The sequence below is a fragment of the Kogia breviceps genome, chromosome 13 (assembly GCF_026419965.1).
Source record: "Kogia breviceps isolate mKogBre1 chromosome 13, mKogBre1 haplotype 1, whole genome shotgun sequence".
NCBI lineage: Eukaryota > Metazoa > Chordata > Mammalia > Artiodactyla > Physeteridae > Kogia > Kogia breviceps.
In genome coordinates this window covers 84,311,180-84,337,073 of record NC_081322.1, presented here as the reverse complement: position 1 = coordinate 84,337,073, position 25,894 = coordinate 84,311,180, and the positions used below count along the sequence as shown (strand labels likewise).

The window sequence follows — 25,894 nt, the reverse complement described above, 5'->3', positions numbered from 1 at the left end:
GCAGGGCTCTGGCTGCTTCTGCCTTCCTGCCCCCCGCCCCCAGCCGCTCCATCCCCGTCCCCCTGGCGTGCTGTCCCGCTGCCGCCTCTCTCACACACACGTCCTCCCTCGGCCCTGCACCCCTGCGGCCACCGCGCCGCAGCCCTGCGACCAGCTCCGACATTGCCGCCTGCCCAGCCTCACCGTCCTCTCCGTCACCCTCTGCTGGACGCAGCCACCACCCACTCTGGCCTCACTGCCACTCTCGGCCTCCCCCGGGCCTCACGCCAGCGGCCCTCCCTTCACTTGGCCGCCTGGCCTCCGGGGGCCCCTGGGGCCCCTCTGCCCACAGCCTGCAGGCTCAGCCTCCTGGGAATGTGCCTCAACTTCCTCTGCACGGACCCTAAATGCAGAGGTGCCGCACGGCTGACTTCCCAGCCGCGTCCCTGTCTACGCTCACTCCCCCGGGGACCTCGTGCACAACGCGTTAGACACCCGCCACTGGCTCCCACGGGTATGTTTCTAGCCGTGACCTCTCCTCACAAGCCCAGACTTCACGGCCAACGCCAGCTCAAAAGCTGTGTTCACGAGCAGACTCTGCAGACAGAATGCCCGGGTCCAAACCCTGGGGCTGACACTTAGTACGACCACGAGCCAATCGAGCCTCTGTGCCTCGGTTTCCCCATGTGTCGAGTGGGAATAATAGCAGTAACTATCGATACTTCCTAGCGTTGCTGTAGAGACTGAACGAGTTAATACACGCAAAGCTCTTGGTGCAAGTGCTGGTGAGTCAATGTAAGTGTCATCTGTTAGTATTTACCGTTGTCACTTAGATACACAAAAGCATCTCAACTTTAACATATTTAAAATAGGCCTTTTTTCCCCTCAAAACCTGCTCTCATCCCAGCGTTCCCCACCTCAGTACCGCACAATCATTCAGCCCGTCGCTCAGGCCAAACTGTGAAGGCCATGGAGAACCTGCCCGTTCCACATCCAAACCATCGGCAAGTCCTCTCACCACTTCAAACCCGACCCTGGATCGGCTCCTCCGTTACCACCCGTGTCCAAACTGCCATCACCTCTCGCCTGCCACAGTCTCTTTTAACGGGACCCCTGGTTCCAGCTTCCACGTCCCCTACCCCCAGCCAATGTCTCCAGATCAATCCTTTTAACATTCCATTGGGTCTCATCACTCCCTGCTCAAAATCCCCCAGTGGCCGGCCTCCCATCACACTGAGGGTGAAATCTCAGCTCCTCCACGGTCTCCAACCGCGGGGACCCTCCACGCAGCCACGCTGGCTTTGGGTGCAGTTCAGCCCCGTGGAAGTGACGCTGCCTCCGCCTGGAATGATTGCCTGATGGCCCCACGGCTCTCGCGCTGCGTTCAGGCCTCAGATGAAGTGTCACCTGCTTAGTGTGGCCATTTCTGACATCGCCAGCTCTCTTCTTCTTCACAGCACTGGTGTCTATCACCAGGCACCCCCACCTGCTAACCTGAGTGTAAGCTCCCCGAGGACAGGGGCTTTGTCACTGTTGTAGCCCCAGGCAAGGCTTAGGACAGTACCCAGAACCTAACAGGGGTCCGTTAAACACCTGTTCGCTAACATGAAGAGAGGTTCCTCCTCTGGGCCTCGAGCTGGATTCTAATTTATGAGCACTCTCTTATCTCTATGAACGAACGGTCTTTATTCTTTAAAAAGTCAAGGAGTACGTCAAATCGCATTATACACTTTTAAGTATATGCAGTTTTATTTGTCAATTATACCTCAGTAAAGCTGGCGGGAAAAAAAGGGGTGTAGGAGGAATGTCAAGGAACCCATTACAGGTGGCAAGACCTGTGCTTTCAAAGTTCCACCAAATTCGGAAGGCAAAGCGTTCAAACCCAGAGATGTGCCCCCGTGTAAAGGCCCAGGTCACCCAGACTTTATGCGAAACATCCCCATATCATTTTAATCGTCTCAGCCAAGGAATATTCTAAAAACTCATGTTCTCTGCAATCATTTCCAAATACTCTGTTTCATCACTTCCTATGGATAATTTTCCTTAAATTGTCTTTTAGAAAACTGAAGCTATTCACAGGCAGGTCCATTTACAAAAGTTAACTGCTTAACGTTAATGTTTAGCTTTCAAATGTTTCTCAGAAAGATGCTATCAAACCCACAGGAATGCGCTGACCCACTAACCCTCTTCCCTCGTCCTGTTTGCAGAGACTTCGCGGAGAGCAACCGGATGGAACCCGAGGACTTGCACCCCCTCGGAGCCTCGGGGGGGGGGGGGGGGCACCTAAACTCACTTCAACCAAAGCCTTAAAGCAAAGTCTCCCGCTGCCGACAACGCTGACCAGAGATCCTGATGCCAACCAAGGAGGGCAAGCATGGGCACAGAGCAGGTGAGGTCAGGAGGCCAGATCCACACCGGGCGCTACGTCCTGCAGAAAGGCAATGGAAGCGCAAGAAGGGGAGGGCTGCAGACCCAGAGGAGGCGCTAGTAAAAGTAACCCGAGTCCATAATCCTGCAAATCTAAAGCCTGTCAACCCCTAGCAGGATAACACAGAAACATGAACTCAACTCAACGGGGCAGCAATTCAAGAAAGGAGACAAAGAAGCAACTCTCCAGCTACAAAATAAAGAAGAGGGAGCAGGACGGCACACAGCAGGAGGGAGGGTGGGGCCACACTCCCGACACTAGCTCCAAGTCACCAAAAGGCTTGAGGGCTTCCCGCGAGCCGCGCCTGCCTGCGGGACACCCAGCTCAAGACCCTGAGCAACTTCTGGCTATCGTCAGACTCCAGGAAGGAACAGGAGACACGCCCAAGGCAGCGCCCCCCAGAACTGGAGGGAGCATCGGAAAAACAAGCAAGGCTCCTGGGGAACGTCCTCCCACTTCCTGCTCCGCGGAGCAGAGCAATGGAGACATTCATGAGCGCAGGAACGCGGCGGCCAGGGGAGGGGGCTGGTGCCAGCTCCTCGCAGTGCACGCACACTGAGTCACCCTTGTTCACGGTGCATGGACGGACATCAGCCGTATTTATGTAACCCTAGCTTGCCAGTTCTGCATTCTCTGTGTTCCCAAGAGTAGGATGGTAGGGGGTGTATGTACGTCCACGAGCTTTTACAGAAATCATGATCTAAAACGACCCCACCAGAATCCACTGAACGAGCACCACACCGGTGGGTTTAAGAGGCGCTTTTTGGAACCACCATGTTCTTTGCCCATCACGCCATTCTAAATCTGACAAAGCCAAACCAACACAAGAAATGAGGAGATACCAGTAAGGGGTGGAAATCAAGGCCACACTGCCACTAAACCGAATCCAGGTTTTTTTTTTAAAGGAATGATGAGTGTTTCTACATTTCATATAATTTTTGAAGTTGTATCATAGCCTGGAAGGTTTAATCAAATCCTACTGAAGACAGAGAAAAGGGACTATGCTTTACAGCGATCTGCTAGCGGTGACAGCGCTGCTTCTGCAGCAGCCATGGTGCTCTCTGTTCTCCCTGTCTCATTTAGCTACACCGAAGGCAGAGAGATGCCCTCCACACCTTTGGTCTATGAGCTCCATGAATGCAACAACCCTTTCAAAATGTAATGAAATTCCTAATGTTTAGCCCACAACATGCCCTCAATAAATGAAAACTCCATGAAAAGCGCAGCTGTCAACCAGGCCCAAAGAAACGATCGTTGGGAACATACCAACATTCCTCCTGCATCTTTGGATCAGTTTAGCTTCTAAGAGAAGTTAAACGTCACTTTTGAGAAAAACACAGACTGTATCTCCCCGTTCCCACCCCCCAAAACGACTTAGAACAGGGGTCAGCACGCTTGTTCTGTAAACATGTTAGGCTTTGTGAGTGACGTAGGTCTCTGCCGTGTATTCTTCTCTGCTCTTTTTTACAATCCTATAAAAATGTAAGAACCATTCTTAGTTCTGAGGCTGTACAAACACAGGATGTAGTTTGTGACTTCTGACCTACAGCACAAAGAAAATCAAAAACAAGTCACTATTTCTTTATTTCTTCGGGGAAGCAATTATTCCCTAGGTGGTGGGAAACAACTGTCAGTTCAGCAAAGCAAGGTAAAAGGACGCTCGGTTAAACCAGGAGAAATGGGTGTCATAACTGTCAGTTGGAGAATCAGGGCCCAAGGCAAGGAACTCCACGGGGCCTGGAAGGCCTGGGGTCTCGCAGGAGAGCAGAGGGTGCCTGGCACTGTGGTTCAGAGGTGCTTTTCCTGCCGTCAACCGTACATCGGCAAACAGCTTAAGCTAAGTTTCAAAATGCAAAGTTTAAATTTGACACCATCTCCTACTAAATATCGGTGTCATTTCACTAAGTCTTTATTTCTTTCCACACTTTGAACTTCCTTCCCATTGAACATTCCTTACACTCACGGAGGCAGCATTCCGACTGCCTTTTCTTCTGTAGACCGCCACATCTGAAGAGTCGGTGATAACTTACTGTTCGTAACTAAATTTGTTTTTGTTTTTTAATCTCCCGCTCCCTCCCCCTCCCCCTCCCCGCCACCCAGCCTCCTCCGAATCCCTAAATTCTGTTTTACTTTTTAAGAACAAACATCTCTTTTTGCTCTTCTTAAACGACAACACATTAGGTCATCAGCAGAAATGACTGATTACTCTCTCATCTGTCAGTTCCTAGGTCCTGCGAGTCTTTGGACGCAACCCTTCAGAACAGAAAACTAACAGAGAAAAGTGAGAAAACTCAACCCATGAAGACTGTTGTCTGGGTGAACACAGGAAGCCACCTTTAAGACCCGGGGTGGTGGGAGTGGGAAAGCAGCAGAGGAAACTGCCTTCTGGCCCCTCCGGCACCAGGGAAAGTCAGAGGCTCTAGGCTAGGGAAGAGGGCGCTTCATCAATCACCAGGAACAACTGACCAGATACCAGAGAAAGAACGGAAGTAATGATGACACTCGTCTAGTCTCTGAGGTGAGCCAGCAAAGAACTGAAGAGCCGGGCACACCTGACCTGGATCCACCCCAAGGCCGAGGAGACGCCATCTGTAGATGGCACGATACCTAAACCCAAGCTCGACGTGTGACTTAGCTCTTGAGTTGCACGGCATCAGAAACCGAGGATTAACCTGCTCGACCCAAGTGAGCCGTTCCATTTCCAGTGCATCCTCTGTATTTAAAATGCCCTGTCGTAGAAAATAAGAACCATCCAGGACAACTTAATAATTAAATCACATGGTATCTCTGCTCAAATGGAGTTTGAAAACTAAAAAAAGATTTCTACCCCAAAAGGTTGGCGTCAGTCCTTCAAATCCTAAAAGTCCCAGTATGTATTTCACAAGCATGTAACCTTGAAGGGCCCTTGTTACCTCTTTATTCGCTTTAAATACGTCTTTCTTGCAGGCTGCAGTCGTCCTCCACTCGAAGTAATGCACACAGTCTGTTGCAGTTACAAATTCGGGAGTTCCCTATTTAAAAAAAAAAAAAAAAAAAAAAGGAAAAATAAGTTAGCATACTGCATATTGTAAAGTGTTCTTTTTTTAAAGTCAGAAACAGTGCAGGCTAACGAAAAATTTTAATCTAGCAGCAGGAGGTGGGGGATGACACACAACTGTTTTAGTTAAACAAGGTCATCAAGAAGTTCCCAAACCCAAGACTTCTGAGACAAACGCTTCATAAAAACATGTTGGAATTTGGCTATAAATGATCCAAAACTGTTCTACTGCCCCAACTATGCAAGTACAGTAAGCTCATGGGAAGTTATCTTCACTGACCTCCCACTCTCAAACTCCAAATGTTCTCTGAACCAAATGCCAATGAAACCAAAGCCAGAAAATGTGACCTCATGCTTCCTGGAAGCCGAGGGAGGAGGCCCATCTGGACCTGACCGAGCTCGTACACCAACCTTGCTCAGACGCCCCTGCACTTGAGGGCGGCCCCTCCCAGCTGAAGGGGACCAGCGAGGACTCCGAACTGGTCAGCCACAGCGTGGCTGGTTGATAAGACATGGCGGGAACTTACCTCTGTGCACCCACGTGCAAATCTCAAGAGTTCTGTGAACTCTGGTTCTCACAGGGTGAACACAGAATTCTTGAAGACAATTTAGTTAAAATTCAAACAACAAGCTAGCTTATTCTGTAACTCAGACTTCCCACTGCAAACAGATTTCTTCCCAAGGTTTCAACACGGGCAATAGTGCAACTGATAGGCTGGTCCAAAATTAACAATATAAGTTCTATTTTTAAAGTTCTTCAGACAAGACAGTATGGGCCTGAAAATGCAACAGTCACAGCACCAAATTCTAAAAATGATATTTCAAAGCAATCTGGTAACCGCGTAAGTTTCACCCAACCTGATTTTCCTGAACACTTGGATTCTTACTCTGATTAGAGAACATTCATAGGGTTTGTACACAAATTGCTTTTGTTAAAAGCTAGCAATCATTTGCTGAGAGCCCCTTTCTAAATACTAAAGATTTCAAAAAGTCACATACAATATGCAGAGAGTGAAAACAAACACCACGCTTTAAACAATTAGGCCGCATTTCAACACCAGTAACACCCCAAAAGTTGGGATCCCCATTACCCATTGGCCAAGGCTTCTTCTAGATAGATGTTAATATGTTCAACTTAATGTAAATGAGGACAAACGTTTAAAACAATAAACACATTGCCTTAAAAGCTATCAAAACAAAATGCTGGGAGAAGAAGTTCCAGAAAGAAAAAAAAAAAAAGTATGCCTGCAACATAAACATTAAACAGTGCTTTGAGTTTAAACACCCTAATCTTTACAGTGTAGTTTTACACAGGATGTGGGTCAAGTTTCACTGAAACGTTGGAACTATAGGCTTAGGATTTGTTTACTCATTGGTTCTTAATGGTGATGGTAATTAGGCTGGGGTTTCTGTTCATCTGTTTGCTTGTGTTTTTAATTTTGCTCACTTAGTTGTCCTAGAATACCCGCTACAGCAAGAACGCCCCAAGGACAAACATTTTTAAAAGAAAGATTATAAAGTGCCTCTGTGTGGACTCACCAAGGTTTTCCCACATAAGAAGGTGATGCTGCTCTGAATTCTGTGATTCATGCCCTGCTGCTCACAGCTCTCTTCTGTCCTGAATTCCAAGAGAGATCTGGTTGCACTCTTCAAAAGAGAGTCACCTATTCGGAAAGAAAAGAGTATGAACAAGCCATAAAACATTCACAACCATAAAGCTATTTCCAAGCATGAGCAAATTAAAAATGGCACTATAATTCATTTGAAAGCTTTTACAAACTTACAAACTGCCCCTTCCCCAGAATTCTCCATCTCAGGAATGGCATCCCCACACAGCCAGCGGTTCAAGCCCCAAACACATTGCACTCAGTCCTATCTTCCTCTCACCTATCACATCAGAAAGTTGTACTGCTTCTACCTGCACCTCAACTGCATCCATCTCTGTCCTTCTCTACAACTACTGAAACCACTGTCACCTCTCACCTGTATTCTGGCAACAGCCTCCTAATTGGGCCCCTTGCCTCCAACTCCTGTCTCGTCCTCACCATCCTCCCTTCCCCATCCATCTTGCACCAAAAACATAAATCAGAATATATAGCTCGGCTGCTGAAATTCTTCAATAACTTCCCATCATGCATGCTATAAAATCAAAATTCTTTAGAATGGTCCACAAGTACGGTGATCACTTCTCAGTTTGCCTGGGATATTACTGCAATAAAAAGTCTCCATAATATCAATATGATGGTAGTTGGCAAAGGAACAGATAAACTGACAAACAGACTGGAACAGAGATCAAGACACCAGAACAAAGAGCACACAGACATATCTATGAGTCAAAGTTTGATACACAACAGAAGTAACGTATCAGGTCAGTGAGCAAAGAAACTGTTCAATAAATGAAACTGAAAACAAAATGGCAATCCATACAGGAAAAAGGATAAAAACTGAATCCCTACCCACCACTGGATACAAAAATCAACTCTAAAAGAATTAAAAGATATAAAATAAACATCAGAAACCAAATTTTAACTCAGTAAAAGCTAGAACTATCTTTTAGATCTTAATGTAGGAAAACACTGAAGACTCAAAAGCATTAACTACAAAAAAAAAAAAAAAATGTGGCTTATTAAATTTAAAAGTTTATATTCATGAAAAAATAGCTTAAGGAAAACTATTTTTTTAAAATAGCTTAACGTTTAGAACAAGTTATAAACTAGGAGATACGAAGAGCTGGCAAAGAACTAGCATCAAGAAGATATATACTCACACACAAAGAAAAACAAAAAAAGTTGTTTATAATTCTAGGAAATAAAACGAACGACGTCTGACACAGAGCACATGCTGAGAGGAGAGAGAAGGGAAAACCCACACCAAGTCACAGTATGGTGATTCTAATATCAAAGGCAAAGATAAAATTCTAAAACTTCTAGAGGGAAAGAATTGATCACATGCAATAGATAACTCAATATAAAACGGACAAGACATGATTAGACAGGAGAAAAACACCTTCATAAATAGAGAGATGTTCAACGTCACTGGTGATCAAGACCATGCGGCTTTACCAATGCCAGCCATTCTATCGACAAAAATTAAATACCAAATGTGGGAGAAGAGAAGGTCCAGAGCTCTCCTGTGTTGCTGGTGGAAGTGTGAACTGGTACAACCAGTACATAAGTAGGCATGGCATTGTGTCCTATCATTGAACATTCATGTACCCTAAGGCCTAGCTACTCAACTCTTAGGTAAATACATAAGCAAAAACCATAGACGTATACATGACAAGAAACTTGTGAAAAACCATCTCGTGTTCTTCACACTAGCAAAAACCTGGAAACAGGGACTCCCCTGGTGGTCCAGTGGTTAAGACCCTGCGCTCGCAACGCAGGAGGCCCAGGTCCGATCCCTGGTCAGGGAACTAGATCCTGCATGCCGCGACTAAAACTCAGCGCAACCTAATTAATTAATTTCTTAAAAGCCTGGAAACAACTCAAATGCCCACCAAGAGAAGAGTGGACAAATTACCTTTGGTAGATCTACAATATTACGCAGATCTGATTATGCAGGAATCAGAAGAATAAATCACAGTGAAAGATAATATAGTTGTTTTTCAACAATATAAATATTGTTACCACTTAAGTCCCCCCAAATTACACACAGCATGATACATACTTTCTATTAAGTTAAAAACACCACATACAGCCAGACATCTGAGAAAGAGAGACAGACAGACTTTGGGCAAGAGAGGAAAGAAGAAAGGAAATGTTCAAATACAGGATGTGAGCGAATGATTACCTCCAGTGAAGAGAGACAGGAGGATGGAAGACCACACAGACAGTGGTTATTGTCAAGGTCTTAGATTTTGTTAGAGAAAGGGTTCGTTTGCATTATCCAAAACAACTAATTAAAAACCAGAAAGAGATTACTTCACAGACTGATGAGTGAGTGTCATGACCTCAGGATTACAACTGGTCCAATTTGATAAATAAATTAAATTAATTAAATAATATAGATAAATCAGAGATCTTTAAAAGAGAGACAGAGAGAGAGAGAGAGAGAAGAAAGGGTAAAAATTAAGACGCCAATGGACAGCGGATAATGGCTTTCAGACCCACAGCACCATACCAACAACAGTACAGCGGTTTTTTCCTGCCTGCCTACGTAATTCTGCCTGCCAGAATCGTCCCTTTCTGCCAGAAACTCCAGGGTTCTGTTTGAAAATCTTTTTTCGACCACATAGGCGCAGAAGCCCTGAGGTGGCTGCGGGACCGAGGACAGCGCCCGTAGCCCCGCCCACAGTGGGCGTGCCTGGGAACGGGAGAGAGGGCGGGGCTTCAACGCGCCCTGCAGCGCTGCGCTCCGGGAGACACGGAGGGCGGGCTAGGCCGGTGGGAAGCGGCGCGCGCAGCGGCCAGGAGGGGGCGCTCCCGGGCTGCGGGTTCCCCACCTTAAAGACCCTCCCCCCACGCCTCCTGTCCCCCTATACGGCGGCCCCATCCGGCCCTGTGCCCAGAGCTCCTGGGGGCTCCTCGTAACTGCTGGGTTCGCCCTGAAAAGAAAACGAGGAGGGCCCTGGCCTCAGGCCGGGAGGGATCCGGCCGACCTCTCTGCCACCGCGGCGCGGGGCACCGGCATCCCTCAGCGTCAGGCCCCATCGGCAACGCGCCCGCCCGTCCACCTTGCCTTCTTCCTCTGCCCGCTCCACCTGGCGGCCAGGACCGACTGCCGACCCCGGCACTCGGAGAGAGGCCGCAGTGCACCGCGGCAGTGAACCGCGGCAGACAACCGCGGCACCCGGCCAGCCTGGCCGTCCTCCCCGGACGAGAGCCGGGCGAGGACTGCGGGGCGGCGGCCAGCACGCCAGGCCCACGGCCAGCTCCCGAGGACGGCGCCAAATGGGCTGGGCCGCGCTCGCCGGGCCCGCCAGACCGCGCCGGGTCCTCCAGACCGCGCGCCGGGCCCGCCAGACCACGCTCTCCAGGCCGGGTCCGCCAGACCAGACCGCACTGGCGGGGCCCCACCAGACCAGACCGCGCCGGGTCCTCCAGGCCGCGCTCTCCAGGCCGGGTCCTCCAGACCAGGCTGCGCGCCCCAGGCCCGCCAGACCGCGGTCTCCAGGCCGGGCCCGCCAGACCAGGCCGCGCTCGCCCAGGCCCGCCAGGCCGCGCCGGGTCCTCCAGACCGCGCTCTCCAGGCCGGGTCCGCCAGACCGCGCTGGGTCCTCCAGACCGCGCGCTGGGCCCGCCAGACCGCGCGCTGGGTCCTCCAGACCGCGCGCTGGGCCCGCCGGACCGCGCCAGGCCCTCCAGACCGCGCGCGCCAGGTCCTCCAGACCACGCTCTCCAGGCCGGGTCCGCCAGACCAGGCCGCGCTCACTGGGCCCGCCAGACCAGCCCGAGCTCGCCGGGCCCGCCAGATCGCGCCGGGTCCTCCGGACCGCGCCAGGCCGTGCGCGCCAGGTCCTCCAGACCACGGTCTCCAGGCCGGGTCCTCCAAACCAGGCCACGCGCGCCGGGCCCACCAGACGGCGCTCTCCAGGCCGGGTCCGCCAGACCAGGCCGAGCTCTCCAGGCCAGGCCGCGCCGGGTCCTTCAGACCCTGCGCCCCGGGCCCGCCAGGCCACGCTCACCAGGGCCCGCCAGGCCGCGCCGGGTCATCCAGACCGCGCTCTCCAGGCCGGGTCCGTCAGACCAGGCCGAGCTCGCCCGGGCCCACCAGACCAGACCGCACTGGCGAGGCCCCACCAGACTAGACCGCGCCGGGTCCTCCAGGCCGCGCTCTCCAGGCCGGGTCCTCCAGACCAGGCCACGCACCCCGGGCACGCCAGACCCGCCCGACCGCGGCCTCCAGGCCGGGCCCCCCAGACCGGGCCACGCTCGCCTGGGCCCGCCAGACCAAACCGCACTTGCCGAGCCCGCCAGGCCGTGGCAGGTCCGCCCGACCGCGGTCTCCAGGCCGGGTCCGCCCGACCGCGCCGGGTCCGCCAGACCACGCGCTGGGCCCTCCAGACAGCGCTCTCCAGGCCGGGCCCTCCAGGCCGCGCTCGCCCGGGCCCGCCAGACCAGGCCGCGCTCACCCGGACCCGCCAGACCCGGCCACGCGCTACCGGCCAGGCCCCGGGAGGTCCTCCCGACCCTGCGCGCCAGGGCGCCCGCCAGGCCACGCTCGCCTGCACCCGCCAGACCCGGCCACGCTCCGCAGCCCAGGCCGCGCCGGGTCCTCCCGACCCTGCGCGCCAGGCCCTCCCGGCCGCGCTCGCCCGCACCCGCCAGCCCCGGCCACGCGCTGCCAGCCAGGCCGCGCCGGGTCCTGCAGACCCTGCGCGCCAGGCCGCGCTCACCAGACCCCGTCCGACCAGGCCGCGCTCCGGGCCTGCCAGGCCTCGCCTGCCACCCTCGCCGTCCGCGGCCGAGCCCAGCCGAGCTCGCAACCCGGCCTCGCTGAGGCTGCCGGGCCTGGCAATCGCGCCTTCACCTGCTGCCTCGGGGCCCAGCTCGCGGCCGCCAGGCCTCCTCAGCACCTCGCTCAGAGCCTGCCAGCCAGGCCGCCAGCCCTCTCCGTGCTAGTCTCCGACGTGCTCCAGCAAGGAAGGCCTCCCTCGCTGTCCACTCTCCCTTCTCTATTGTATCGTGTCTTTCGACGTCTGCTGTTCACATGTTATTTCACCAAATTAAGAGTCCCCTCTGTCCAACTTTCCCCTACAGCTACTGCCTCACTTTTCCGCTCCTCTTTATACGAACACTCTGAGATTTCTACTCTCGCTTCTACCAGACACTCCCCTCCCCTTGTCCCCTGCACTGGCTGTTCCCCCAGAGCCACGTGACCCACTGCTTTTCGGCTTCCAGTCTTTGCTCAAATGTCACTTTCTCAGCGACACTTACCCCACTGAATATTCCTGAACACACACTCCTGAGACCCCCAGCACTCCTGACCCTCCTTCCTTCTCTTTTTTACAGCATTCATCACAGTCTGAAATACCACTGAGCCAATGTTTGTTCTTGTCTGTCTCCCACTCCACTAGAATGTAAGCTCCATGAGAAAACGGATTTTTGTCTGTTTTGGTGACTGATTCAAATATTTGTTACAAATAAATACTAAGTGTTGGCTGTTTTAAAAATATTTATATATACATATATCTGTCATGGTGTGATTTAACCAAGTAAATCAATAAAATATACTACAATTTATTGAACTATCCCCATTAGTTAGGCTGTTTCAGCATATTTGCCACAATTACCAATGCTACAAGTAATTTTTTTGTATAAAAATCTATGTACAGTATTAATTCCTCCATTGTTGGTAATATTACAAAAGTACATTACAGGAATCTAAGTTTTTAAATTTGACGGACAATGCCAGACAACCAGGAGAGACTATAAATGAGATGAAAACCTGAGTTATACCTAAAAATCAACCAGATATCATCTTAAATATCCAATAGAATTTTATAATTTTAGAAAATGAAAGATAAAAGAGGAAAAGGTATTTTCACATGTTAATCGAGATGCAAAATTCAATCTAGTGGTCAACCTGGATAGCTGCTGTAGATTTCTTTGAGTGCACACAAGAATCAGACAGTAAGTATCACCTGAAGTCAAGGGTCAGGCTCCTTAAGAGTAAATGAAGTCACATGACCAGCAACTACATTTGAATTCACTCTATCCTACACCCAGGTCACCTATAAAAAGCCAGTCAGAATCCCAGGCTTTGGTGGTGAGTTACCTCACTTAACATCCTTCCTTAGTGGGTCTGCTACCTCGGTTAAATGGGCTGGTAACAACAGCCTTCATAAAGTGGACACCTAGTTTTTAACCCCCAGAAAGATTAATTAAATGAAAACCATGGTATTAATATTTAGGATTTTAGGAGGAATGTGAACATGTTCAGTATTTTTACATACTTGCAATGTCTTAATTTTATAACTAATTCAAAGGTTATAACTAAGCAACTGATTTAGAATTGTGATAGTATTTGAACAACTAAGAGAACTTCAGGTTTATCATATTTCTACATTTAAACTATTAAATTTTTAAGAATTATTATTAGTCCTTAAGTTTTTACTGTCAGATCAGACATCTGAAGTACTTTAAAGAGAAATCAAATATATAAAATGCATAAATCACTTTAAAATGTGAAGTTAATTCAACTCGGTTGTAAATGGAACCAAATGGTTGTTCACAGATCCCATATAAACGACTGCTAAACTTTGTTAGATTTATATATGTAACAATATAATATCCTTGGCCTAAGGAAGAACTAACACAGGATTTTTTATCAAAAATAATGTACTATTATTTAAACCAAAGTTGAGGTCTTAATATTTGTTTCTAAGTACAAAAACTGCCCTTGCGGGCACTATAAAACTCACATCAACAATGATCTTCCCAGAAGGGTTATAGACAACCATCTTCCCATAGCAATGTAGAAATGTGCCCGCTTCTAGGCTCCTTCCAACCATGTAAACTTCTGCCAATGTGACTGAAGGAAAACTAGATTTCATGATTGCTTTGATTTGCATTTATGCCTGGCTTACTAATGAAGCTGAACTGACCATCTGGATTTCTTCTTTTGTGAATTGCCTGTTCTTAGACTTTGCCATTTTCCTACTGGGTTGTTTTTCTTACCATTTATTAAGAGAAATTCCTGCCTCCTCCAGATTAAGTTTCTGTGTTTTTCCCAATGTTCTACTGTCTTTTTAATTTTAACTAATCCATAATTTCTGTTACACAATATGAAGGAGAGGTCTAACGTTTCCTAACAGATAAACAGCTTAATTACATACAAATTTTAGGTTATACATCGAGTTCTCGTACGTATTTGGATCTACTGTTATACTAACTCTTCTGTTCCTCTGATCTGCTCCAGTTTTTGTGGCTATTTTCAAAATTCACATTTTTTTTCCTTTCTAGGAAGTTCATGTTAGTTTCCAGCTGTCCTCTAAGAGCCGGGAGTTCAAGTTACCCACCACAGTTTCCATATTAGCTGTACAACTGTCTGATGTGACCCTGTGACTAGCAGAACAAGAGCCCTGAATAAATCCACAGGCTCTGCAGCTGGCCCGCCAGCATTCTAGTCCATAACCATGCAGCCTCTGGCCAGCTGCTTATCCATTTAATTGCTTCTGTTTCTTCATTTATAAAATGAGGGAAATGAGGTCATCCACTGCAAACGTTGTTGAATGAATTAAATGAGATAGTCTACTTAAAAACGTATGTAAGTGCACACCAAATTTAGTTATTTAGTTATAAGACTAAATTTACAATAACAAATTTAGTTATTTCTACCGTACAACACAAATTAGCAAAATTAGATCAGATTCAAGATTATCTGTGATAATGTTAAGGTCACTCTCATTCGCTCATAGTAGTATGCTTTCCTGAGTTGAAGGACAGGGTAATAACCACTAGTGCTGAAAGTACACATCATCTAGCATACCATTCTCTCCCTCAGGGAGTTAGAGGCCCTAGGAAAAGTATGTCATATGTGTCTGGGGGTAAAATGAGATTAGAAACAGCTGGTTTCTATCATCATCAACTAGTAACAACTCATCTTTTTAACTCCCCCTTTTAACCAACCTTTCCTGGTCCATCAGGCCCAGCTTTCTAAAAACACATTCTATCAGATTACCTCCCCCATTACCATCACAAAGAACCTATAACAGATCCACTACCTACCCCAGAAAATATCAACTCTCCTGCCCGGCTTTCAAAGCTGACCTGACTTGGTCATTCTCAAATTTTGTGCCAACCTCACAAATCACCCTCTTAGTGACTTTTGTGCATCTGGTATCCATCCATGTTACAGTACACTATACTGTACTACCACAAACTAGAAGACACACTTTCATTAGCCAAAAATACTATAGCCAAGTATTATAATAAAGTCAAGAGGAAAACTACTTTTCCTCTTTCTGAAAACCTAAGTACCACTGGCCAACAGGCCCACTTGTGGCCTCTCTCTCTGAATGGTCAAAAGATCCCAACCAGGAAACTGGTGATCTCATTCCCAAGTTTTTTAAGTATATCACAAAATAATAAACTTTGGTCCAAGAGTTCAGAACAACCCGGTGCTTTCTCAGATCTCTACCCAGGGCCTCAAATCCCTTTTGCCAGTGTTTTCAATCTAGACCATCTCCGTGTTGGAAGAGAGGGAAACCAAACAACACGCTGGACCCGACCAGACCTCCCAGACCTCACTCTTCTTACTCTAAACCATTACTTTCTAAAAAGCCCTTTTTAACTGTGCTTAGGAATTTCCCTTCAAGATGAGAAATGGAGCTACCAAAGTCAGCTGCCCCTCCCACCTCCAAACCCCTGCTGAGTCCCCTCTTCTCACTGCTACACTGTCCCCAGTCACACGCTGTCTCCACTTCATGACTGACCCTCACCATCAGACCTCACCATTGAAAATGCCTTGGTCAAAAGGTCACCACCCACCGACATCCATGACATCACATCCAAGGACGACACTGGCTGCTTTTATGTCTGCCCTATGTCTCTTCAGGCATCTGCCCCTTTCCCACTCCATGTAACTTGGCAGGGCTGCCAGCCACTTGGATTACCCTGCCAAAGAAGAGGGATACTGACCAAAAAAAGAGGGCTTTTGGGGACATGAAATGAGCCCTACCTAGGAAAGAAAGGTTTGTGCTTTTTCCTCTGGGATGGGCGGTCCTTAGGACTATTTAATTTTTAGTGTAAGCCCAAAACCAGGGACCGTCCTTGACCCCATGTGAATACAGACTGCCTGAGACTCAAACCACCACAGAAGGAGGCAGAAAGATATTAGGGGGAAGGGAGCTAGGTACTAGAGGAAATGAGGTGAAAGAGGGAGAAAAGTGAAGACAGGGTTTAAGAGAAACATGAGAAGGCAGATCCATGTAGAAAACGTCCTTCTGTATCAATAAACACAAACGTGCATAATTCTTCATAATGACTGCATCGTATCCGCTAGATGGGAGTAACCTAATCTGCTCTCAAATCGGACGTTTAAATTGTTACCACTTTTAACTCCTATGAAGCACAAAATGCATGCAATGTATCATAAGCAGACATAACTGCACAGGCAGCTGTACATACAGAGAGTCATTTTTGCAAAATTGGGATTCTGCACATCCAGTAATTTAAGGGTAGTTTTACTTACCCACGGAATGAAAGCTGTTTGTCTTCAAGTTGTGCATACAAACAGCACTTGATGGTCCACACTGGGCAATATTCACATTTCCACAGATGTTGATTTTATAAAGCATGTTATTTTTGGTATCAACAGCTTCCCATGTGTAACTAGAAAGGAAGAAAAGCAATTTGTCACTGTCACTGATCTGCCAATAATTAAACTTCTCTCTAGTTTCGTATTCAAGCCACAGTTGCTTAAGATTACCATAACCTAGAAGATACACTTTCATTAGCCAAAAATACTAAAGTCAAACTATGTTAAGTTGAATAGAAGCCAGGGCAGAAACCACTAAATACCATCTCACTCTGGTTCAATCCACCCTGAAGCAGCCTCAAGACTCCATGAACATTGAAATACTTAAAATTCTACCATTAATTTAAGAATATCAGCTCAGATGTCTAAGTCATTGCTCAAGAATCATGTTGAATTTTAAGATAGTGACCTTTCCAATCACACTAGAATGCTGAAAAGCCAGATGATTGTTTTTAACTTCATCTTAATTAAGAAGTAGTTGTGGCATGAAAGACAGTTCTAGTTCTGGTTTTACCTTTTACAGCTACAGTTCAGATCTGAACTGACAAGGTGAAGCTGTGCCGTTAGGCAACCGATCCAAAGTCAGACAAAATTTACTTTAGGTTGATTCAATGTATCAAGCATTTTACATGCATTAAAACTTGCTTTCTGTTCAAACCTCTGGCAAAGCAGATATTGAGCAACTGCCCATGAACCAAAATGCACACTTGGGACAAAACACAGTTGACCCTTGAACAACATGGGTTTGAACTGCATGGGTCCACTTATACGTGTATTTTTTCCCCTAAGTACTGTACTGCCATATACCGAACTACATGATCCACGTTTTGCTGAATCCACAGAAGCAAACCTCGGATACAGAGGGAAAACTGTAAAGTTATATGCGAATTTTCGACGGGGGGTGGGCAGGGTAGGAGGGTGGCACTCCTAACACCTACACTGTTCAAGAGTCAACGATAATGCTCTGTCAGTCCTGTCATAAAAATTATTCTCAGTTCTCCACTCTTCCCAGGGAAAATGTTGTGTCCATTTTGTAAAACTTCCTCAGCAAGGGTAGACAGGAAATGAGGAAAGTAAATAAAAAGTTCCCCGCAAAAATGCAAGGATACATTCATGCAACAGTATTGTTGAAAGGAAGATAAATCAAATCAGACTTGCTTCGGCTAGGCCTCTCCTGGAATTGTGGAGGGCCTGGGTGTGACACCCTGAGGTTGCTTAACCCTAAGAGCATGTGTATGTGTCAGGAGTACCCAAAGCAGTACCAGCTGGTTGAGAGAGTGCACTCCCCCAGGAGTCCACTTACCACAGCGGTGACAAAACACCAGGCAACACAGCCCTCCCTGAACAGAGCCCGCCTCCCCAGAGCCCCACCCAGCAATGGAGGAGCCCTAACACAGGGTTACTGGCAGGCAAGGAGCCAGGCATTCTCCTGAACCCCGGTCTGGGGACCCATCAATTCCACCTGCCAGGAAGCCAAGGACCTGGGCACAGTCTGCATGCAGGCAGGGGTGCAGAACGCTCCCCTGGGAGCTCTGGCAGCCTCTGAAGTGCGGGAAACCTGAAAAACAGGCTGGGGTGCTTTGGTGAGGGCCCAGCTGGGCTCAAAAGCAGTCACCACTGAACTCAGCTTCTTCCTTGGTAACACCTTAGAGATATCTCCCAGAGGCAGGAGAGTTACATGGCCCCAGAAAATGACCCAAGTAATACCAGGCACCAGAAAATCATCCATCAAGGCCTGTTTCTTTTGACCTTCACTAACCTTCATTCATTCGCTTCACAAACTATTTTCTTAAGTACTTAGTGAGGAGTACAGCGATGATCAAACAACAATCAGACCCAAAAGCCCCTGCCCTCCTCGAGTGTGTATTCCAGGGGAGGACAGAAAATAAACAGGTAAAGAAATACACAGGAAAATGCCATCTCCTAACACAAGCATGCTTTTACAAAAACGAAATAGTGGCAAGTGATAGGAGATGACCGAGTAGTTACTTAATGTTGTAGGGGAAGCCTTCTGAGATCATACTCACCCTGGGGCTTGAATGACAAAAAGCGCAACCCAGGGGGAGGCGTGGCGGGCAGAATATCCAGCAGCCGTACTAGCCATGTTGAGGTCCTGAGGCAGGAATGAACTTAGCACGGGGATGGAAAAGAAAGGAAGGCCCTGTGGCTGGAGCAAGGTAGATAAAGAGACCAGGAGAAGATGACGTCCAGGAGGTGGGGACAGCTGGTCACACAAATTAAAGGAAGCAGTTTTGATTTCATACTTGAAGCAAAGAAAGGCCACTCAAAGACCCGCTCTGTGGATCTTTCCTAAAAAATTTAAGCTAGGGTTTTCATGTGCAGAGTATTAGTAAACTTTTCTATTAATTACGGTTAATTAAGGAAAATCGTGAATCTCTTACTCAGGACCCCTAAGTTTTTCCAGGATAGCAGACGTCAGATTTAAAGCCAAGTTTAAAGCAATGGCATCATTAAAGTGTTCCAGAATCCTAAGAACATGAGAGGTGTGTGAAGGAATTTTAGAATGAGTGAATGAGTAGGCATCAACTCCAAAGACATCCACGTGGTTACTGAAAATGCTACGCTTTTCTTAAAACAGAAACCCACTGCTGTTTTTTGCAGAGGTGATCGTTAAATAAGCTAGATGGAGAGTGCCTGTGTTTGTGGAGCAGAAAAGAGTAAAATGCGAGATGTTGTCCTGATTATCTGGAAAGCAGCGTTCCTAGAAAGATGTTGCTCTAGTCAACTATATTTCTTTTCTCTATTTGTATCTCATCATATTTGCTTTCTGTCAAGATTTATCAAAATGACAAGCGGTTACCAGATTAAGGGGTGAGGACCCTGTGAGAGTGAGTGCTGGGTTTCTTTAGGATTTTCATTGAACCACGCACCACAGGGCAGCAACTCACAAATCCACACTGCAGCACCTGGGCAGAGTCCTTAGTCGTCTCCCTTAAAAATGGAGAAAGGGCATCTGCAGGCTGTCAGGGCTTGAAACGCTTGGATTCCAATGGACACGTGTTTGCTTTAAAACAGACACCCATGCGCAGTGCCTTGTATCAAAAGGACCTCAGGGGTAATCATTCCATTGAAATCATCGATCTGAAAACTCATGGACCGTGTTCCAAAAACTACAGTGTATCCTGCTATGCCCCCAGTTAGATTCAAGTGTCATCTAGATAAGCTTTCACTAGTAGGAAATATTTTTTAAAGATGACTTCATTAAACTTGAAAATCATAAAAATATCTGATAGCACATTTTAAGAAAGCTACATGTTTGGAACTAGATGATTCTACACTCCTTGCCAGACTGAAGGCCAAATTACCAGAACGGCCTAGGCTGAAACCATTCTTTAAATTTTTTATTTATTTATTTTTTGCGGTACGCGGGCCTCTCACTGTTGTGGCCTCTCCCGTTGAGGAGCACAGGCTCCGGACGCGCAGGCCCAGCGGCCATGGCTCACGGGCCCAGCCGCTCCACAGTATGTGGGATCTTCCCGGACCGGGGCACGAACCCGCGTCCCCTGTATCGGCAGGCGGACTCTCAACCCCTGCGCCACCAGGGAAGCCTCCATTCTTTAAATTTATGCTGAAGTTTTAAAGCACCATGATCATATTCTAGAACCAGAGAATGGCTTCAGAAACAATAAAAGTACGTAGACTAAATAACATTTAATGATACATTTAATGAATAATCTTTTGTCCAAAAGTTTTCCACTAGAAAACTCTCTGCAATAAAGGGAACATGTACAGCCAAAATGAAGAAACCCAACAGTATGATTTATTTAAGAGCCAAGCAACTGAGACCGTTCAGCTGAGAGTCCCAGAGAAGTCTATATTCTAAACTAAGCTTTTTGGACTTACACAAATAAAGAGGAAAAAAAAAACTAACAGGAAAAAATGAGACCAACATGTTAGACCAAAGAGAGAACAAAGCTGTAATATTAAAATTTTAAACTTTTAGCAGAAAACAAACCATGGAATAAAATACCTGCAAGTTGTGTGGAAATGTAGTCTTCGTTCAGAGATACACACACACACACACACACACACACACTCACACACACACACTCACACTCACACACGAATGTTTTAAATACGTCTGTGCTACAAGCATCTCCTGCAGCAGGATAGGTATGAAAGCCCAGTGGGCATTTTCATGAAACTCTGACACTCATATCAGGTCAAGTCTTCTTCTAAAAGACACCGTGGTTCTAGGCCGTCCTCCATCTCACCTGTGAGAAACAGGATGCAAAGAGGCAGAGAAGAGACCTGAAGGCCGGAGGAAGTGGGCGGTCCACGGGGAGCATCCCCCAGAAGCCCGCCCGCTTCCAAGTCTTGCAAAACTCAGTTCATATCCTCTGAGGAGGCAGCCTAATCCCGGTTAGAAATGTTCTTCTGGACACAAAACCACCTGTGTTAGAACCCTGGCTTTGAAACTTAGCAAAAGCAAGCAAAATCCTTGCCATTCCTACCTCATTTTCCAGAGTATAAAATGCCGCTAGCCAACGTCCCCCTCGCCCTCTTAAACACTCCACATTCATTTCAAAGCAAACCTGACGATTAGACACACGGCTATGCCCGCAACGCCCCCCGGACCACGTGGGCTGGTCCCTGCTGCGCCCTCAGCTCTGATGCCAGCCCTCCTGGCACTTCCCACCACCCATCGCTAGATCTTCGTAGGCGTCTGGCAACCCCAACTGCCCCGTGGCTCTGGACAGGAGTGCCCTCTGCCCCAGAATGACATATGGACGTATAGATGGACAGAATCAATATATGCTGGCAGGCTGGGAAAGAAGCCTGTCAGTGAACTAAGAACGCGTCACAGCAAACTCTCAACCACAGGCGCTGACGGCCACTCCGCAAGCCACCCGACCACCTCACGCCATTCATCAACTCTCCCGATTTCCTTGCTTCAGAGCCAAAGACTCCAAGGCTCAGAGCCTTGAAGCCCCTTGCCCAACGTCACACAAGTATGAAACGACAAGGCCAGGCGTAAGCCAGGTCTGTCTCAGCCCCGACCCTACGGTAAACTGCCTCATTTACTTTCAATTTTTTTACTTTTTTTTTTTTTTTAAACTTTTCAGGAAATATTTACTTTCAATTACAACACTGAAGCTGGCAAACCATTCCAGGAAACTTTACAATTTAAATCTTGTCACAATAGATGCCCCTAAAATGGCAGATCCAGGGGCTTCCCTGGTGGCACAGTGGTTGCGAGTCCGCCTGCCGATGCAGGGGACGCCGGTTCGTGCCCTGGTCCGGGAAGATCCCACGTGCCGCGGAGCAACTAAGCCCGTGCGCCACAACTACTGAGCCTGCGCTCTAGAGCCCGTGAACCGCAACTATTGAGGCTGTGCTCTAGAGCCCGCGAGCCACAACAACTGAGCCTGCGCTCTAGAGCCCATGAGCCACAACGACTGAGCCCACGTGCTGCAACTACTGACGCCTGCGTGCCTACAGCCCGTGCTCCACAACAAGAGAAGCCGCCGCAATGAGAAGCCTGCACACCGTAACAAAGAGTAGCCCCCGCTCGCCGCAACTAGAGAAAGCCCGTGTGCTGCAACAAAGACCCAACGCAGCCAAAATTAAAATAAAATTTAAAAAGTAGGTTAAAATAAAATAAAATAAAATGGCAGACCCTATGTGGCCTGTTGATTTCCAGAGTGAGTGAAAGCATCTGAGCACGGCCCCTGCGGAGAGGCTGTGACCTTTGTGAAGATCCAGTCTAACCTCTGTCAAACTGACCAACAGATGAGACACTCCTCTGAGCTCAAGTTCTTGCCTAAGTTTCCAACTTCTGCTACTATCCCCCCCACACCCCGTCCAGTTCCGCTTTTTCTCCTTCGCACAGTCTGAATCGCCACACGCTAGAGGCAGTGCCTTCAGCAACCTGTCTTCCCTCACCAACTGGCTCCCACGGAAAGAATATCAATTCCCGCAGCCCCGTCCTCCCCACGGGCTGCCCTCGCCTCTCTTTTGTATCCAGGCCGGTTGAGGATTCCACTAAGAAGGAACACATCGATGTGGTTTTCCCCGCCTCAGATTCACACCCTCCTTTAAAATGACTCCTTAGCTCAGCAGAAAGCTGCCCCCCGAAAACCTTAGCCAAGAGTCCAACAGCGACATCAGTAACTGGGAAACACCCTGCGATCAAACCATCGAGCCAGCAGGGAACAGGGGAGAAGACAGGAGTCACACACAAGGCAAATGACTTTAAGAGACGTCTGATTTTAAAGTGAATTCGGGAGACTTCCCTGGTGGTCCAGTGGGTAAGACTCCGCCCTCCCAATGCAGGGGGCCCGGGTTCGATCCCTGGTCGGGGAACTAGATCCCGCGTGCATGCCGCAGCTAAGAAGCCCACATCCCCCAACTAAAGACCCAGCTCAGCCAAAATTAATTCATTAATTATATTAAAAAATACAAAAATAAAATGAATTCTGCGGCTGAGATATGCCCTGGAGGTGGACAATTCATCTCACTGTATAAGGTGAGCACACAGGCTGTCGTTCCCTTGGTTAAAGAAAACGTGAGGCCATCTGCCCCTGACTAATCCCACCGCCTCCGCCGAAACTACTTTGGACGACGGCAGTCAGTCTGAGGCTCTTCGGTGGCACAGAGGCTCCATTTTAACCTCATTTGGTTTACATTTCATAATATTCTGAAAGGTGCTGGCAGATCACCAATTAGAAGGAAGTACACAAGTAGCATACTTGTGTCAACCAACCCAGAGACAGGAAGGCGTTTCTACTTTCCCAGTCCTGTTCGGCAAATGCCACATTGAGAACGCAGCCTGGTCGAAACGGGACCCAGCCAGAGGCAGCAAGGAAGAAGCAAATCTAAGTGGCCATCACACGTGCCTACAGATCAGACAGCTTCATGAAGAGAAACACAAAGCCATCTCCACTGAATGCGGTGCAAACGTCCGTCCAAAAGAGAGCAGTCAAAAGAAAAAGCCAGAGGGCTACAACTGGACAGTTACTCTCAACTGTGTGACACTGGTGTCTTAATGTGACACCTCTCAAGTTTTCATATATTATCATCACTGAATACCTGCAAACCTGCAACACCTTGCAAATATAATTTGGGGTTCTTTCTAAATTTTTCAAAGAGCTAACATCTAAAATGAAGTATATAAAGTCCCACTATAAAATGTATGGTATGCCCAACCCCTTAAAGAAAAGAAAAAAAAAAAAAAATCTTAGAGAACCGAGTCCCTGGAACTTCCCCAGCGGTCCAGCGGTTAAGACTCCAAGCCTCCACTGCAGGGGGCGCGGGTTCGATCCCTGGTCGGGGAACTAAGATCCCACAAGCCACGTGGTGTGGCCAAAAATAATAATAATTTTTTAAAGTTTTTTAAAAATTAAAAAAAAAGAAAACTGAGTCCCTTCCCTCCAAAACAGCTCCACGAACCTTCATTCTGTCCTTTACTCACATGTTGCCACGCGGCCACACGCTTTTGAAATCTTAGTTCCCCCATCGCCATGAGTCTTGGGGTTATGGTAATGGCCGTGTGGCTATTAAACATTTGATTACTGGCCTACAATCATTGGTACACAAAGCAGGATAGAGATACGATGTAATCAGTACCAAAATTCGTAAGCATGAATCTATAATTTGGTTTCCTTTTTAAAAAAAGAAAAACAAGTTGGTGATAAAGAAGCTAAACTCACATAGCATCATGGCCACTGGCTAGAGGAATGTTTTTCTGAATCTAGAGTGAGCAGCAAATACCAAATTTGGGGGACGAGGGGAATGCAACGTCTCTGCAACCTGAACATCAAAAAAGTTTTCTCTGCTTCTGGCCTGGATCCAAGTCCTCTAACAGAATATTCCGGAAACATTTGGGTCACTACTGCCCCTTATCATCATCAGATAGTTTCTCAGCTCATACCTCCAGACCACCAACCTTCAAAATCTGCAACGTCTCCTAAAATAGGAAGAGGGGAGGGAGCGGTGGGAAATGGCAGAGGGAAAGGAGGTCATGGAAAGAGGCAGGGTTTCCAAAATGGACATTTGCAGCAGAAATGTCAAGAGCATAATGTAACCACTGTTGTCAATAACTTTTTGCTGCTGACACTAAGAGAGAAAAATCTGATCTGGCACAATAAATATGCACCCTGATCTGAAGGCCGAGGGACACATGAGTTTGACACAGCATCATGGCCAAAGCTTATATAGGAAGTACTTCACTTCCTATTCTAACAAACCCACAAAGCTGTGGATAAAGATATGGAGCCAGCAAAAAAAAAAAAGGCAAGGAAATGCCAGACTTTAGTCTCTGGTTTTCCCTGGTGGTTATGCAGGGTCTGGGAGCACGAAGCCAGTTGTCTGGAGAGGGATCCGCTGGAGGCGAGGCTCTAAGTCAGCGTTAGGGGCCGAGGCGCCAGGGGGTTGGCAGGGCTGCTTTTAAAACCGGCATCATGAGTGAGTGACCGGGAGAGGTCACGTGAACTAGAGGCAAAGCTCCCCCAGAAAGGTGCCAGGGCGACGGGGGAAGGAGCCCACACACCTGGGCCTGAATCCTGCCCCACCCTGACCAGCCCTGTGGGACACACTGAAGCTCTCTGAGCCCCGCCTTTCCAGTCTACAAAGTTGTCTACCTCACAGCCACAGCGAGGAACACCAAGACTGGAGCTTTTGAGACTATTACGATCTAAGCTCTCACCTGGATCAACAGCAGGACTTAGACTGCCCCAAAACTGAGCTCACCAACTTACCCTGGTGAGTCCTTCCTAAAGGACTGTCACGTGACATTGCCAGGCCTTGGCGAGGAGAGGGAAAGGGGGGCGGCAGGCCCTTGTTTGGGGGCCATCTCCAGGAGCAGCTCAAGACAGAGACCAGGGGCTCTGGACACACACACGCTCACGTGCACACACGCTCACGCGCACACGCGCTCACGTGCACACACGCACGCACACGCACGCGCGCGCACACACACACACAGATACGAACACACACACAGATACGAACACACACCAGTCACCTCCTGGGACGCCTCAGAAGACAGAACAGGCACTTGGGAGCACCCAAGCCTGCACCATGCAGCCACCAGCTGCCGCCAGAACAGAGGTCCGATGAATCGGAAACTTGTGGAAAAGGATAGGTCATACTCTCCCCCTCAAGAGGTTTCACTGCACTGCAAGGCTGGGCTTCTTAGTAAATCGGCAAGTGCCCTCCACAACAGAAATCTACCACGAAGGACCGGCCCGTCCTCCCTCTGCTACACCTGCTGCGTTTTTCCTCCC

At 48.1% G+C, this 25,894-nt stretch overlaps 1 protein-coding gene across 1 annotated transcript in view; it reads right to left on the bottom strand.

The window, feature by feature from the left end:
* Positions 1 to 25,894, bottom strand: part of IGF2R (insulin like growth factor 2 receptor) — a 109,477-nt gene that overhangs the window by 72,216 nt on the left and 11,367 nt on the right. The window contains exons 2-4 of the mRNA XM_059083757.2: positions 16,581 to 16,720; positions 6,984 to 7,108; positions 5,320 to 5,418 (exon numbers count right to left, since the gene is read on the bottom strand). Of these exons, the coding sequence (XP_058939740.1) occupies positions 5,320 to 5,418; positions 6,984 to 7,108; positions 16,581 to 16,720 (364 nt within the window). The remainder of the gene's footprint in view (positions 1 to 5,319; positions 5,419 to 6,983; positions 7,109 to 16,580; positions 16,721 to 25,894) is intronic.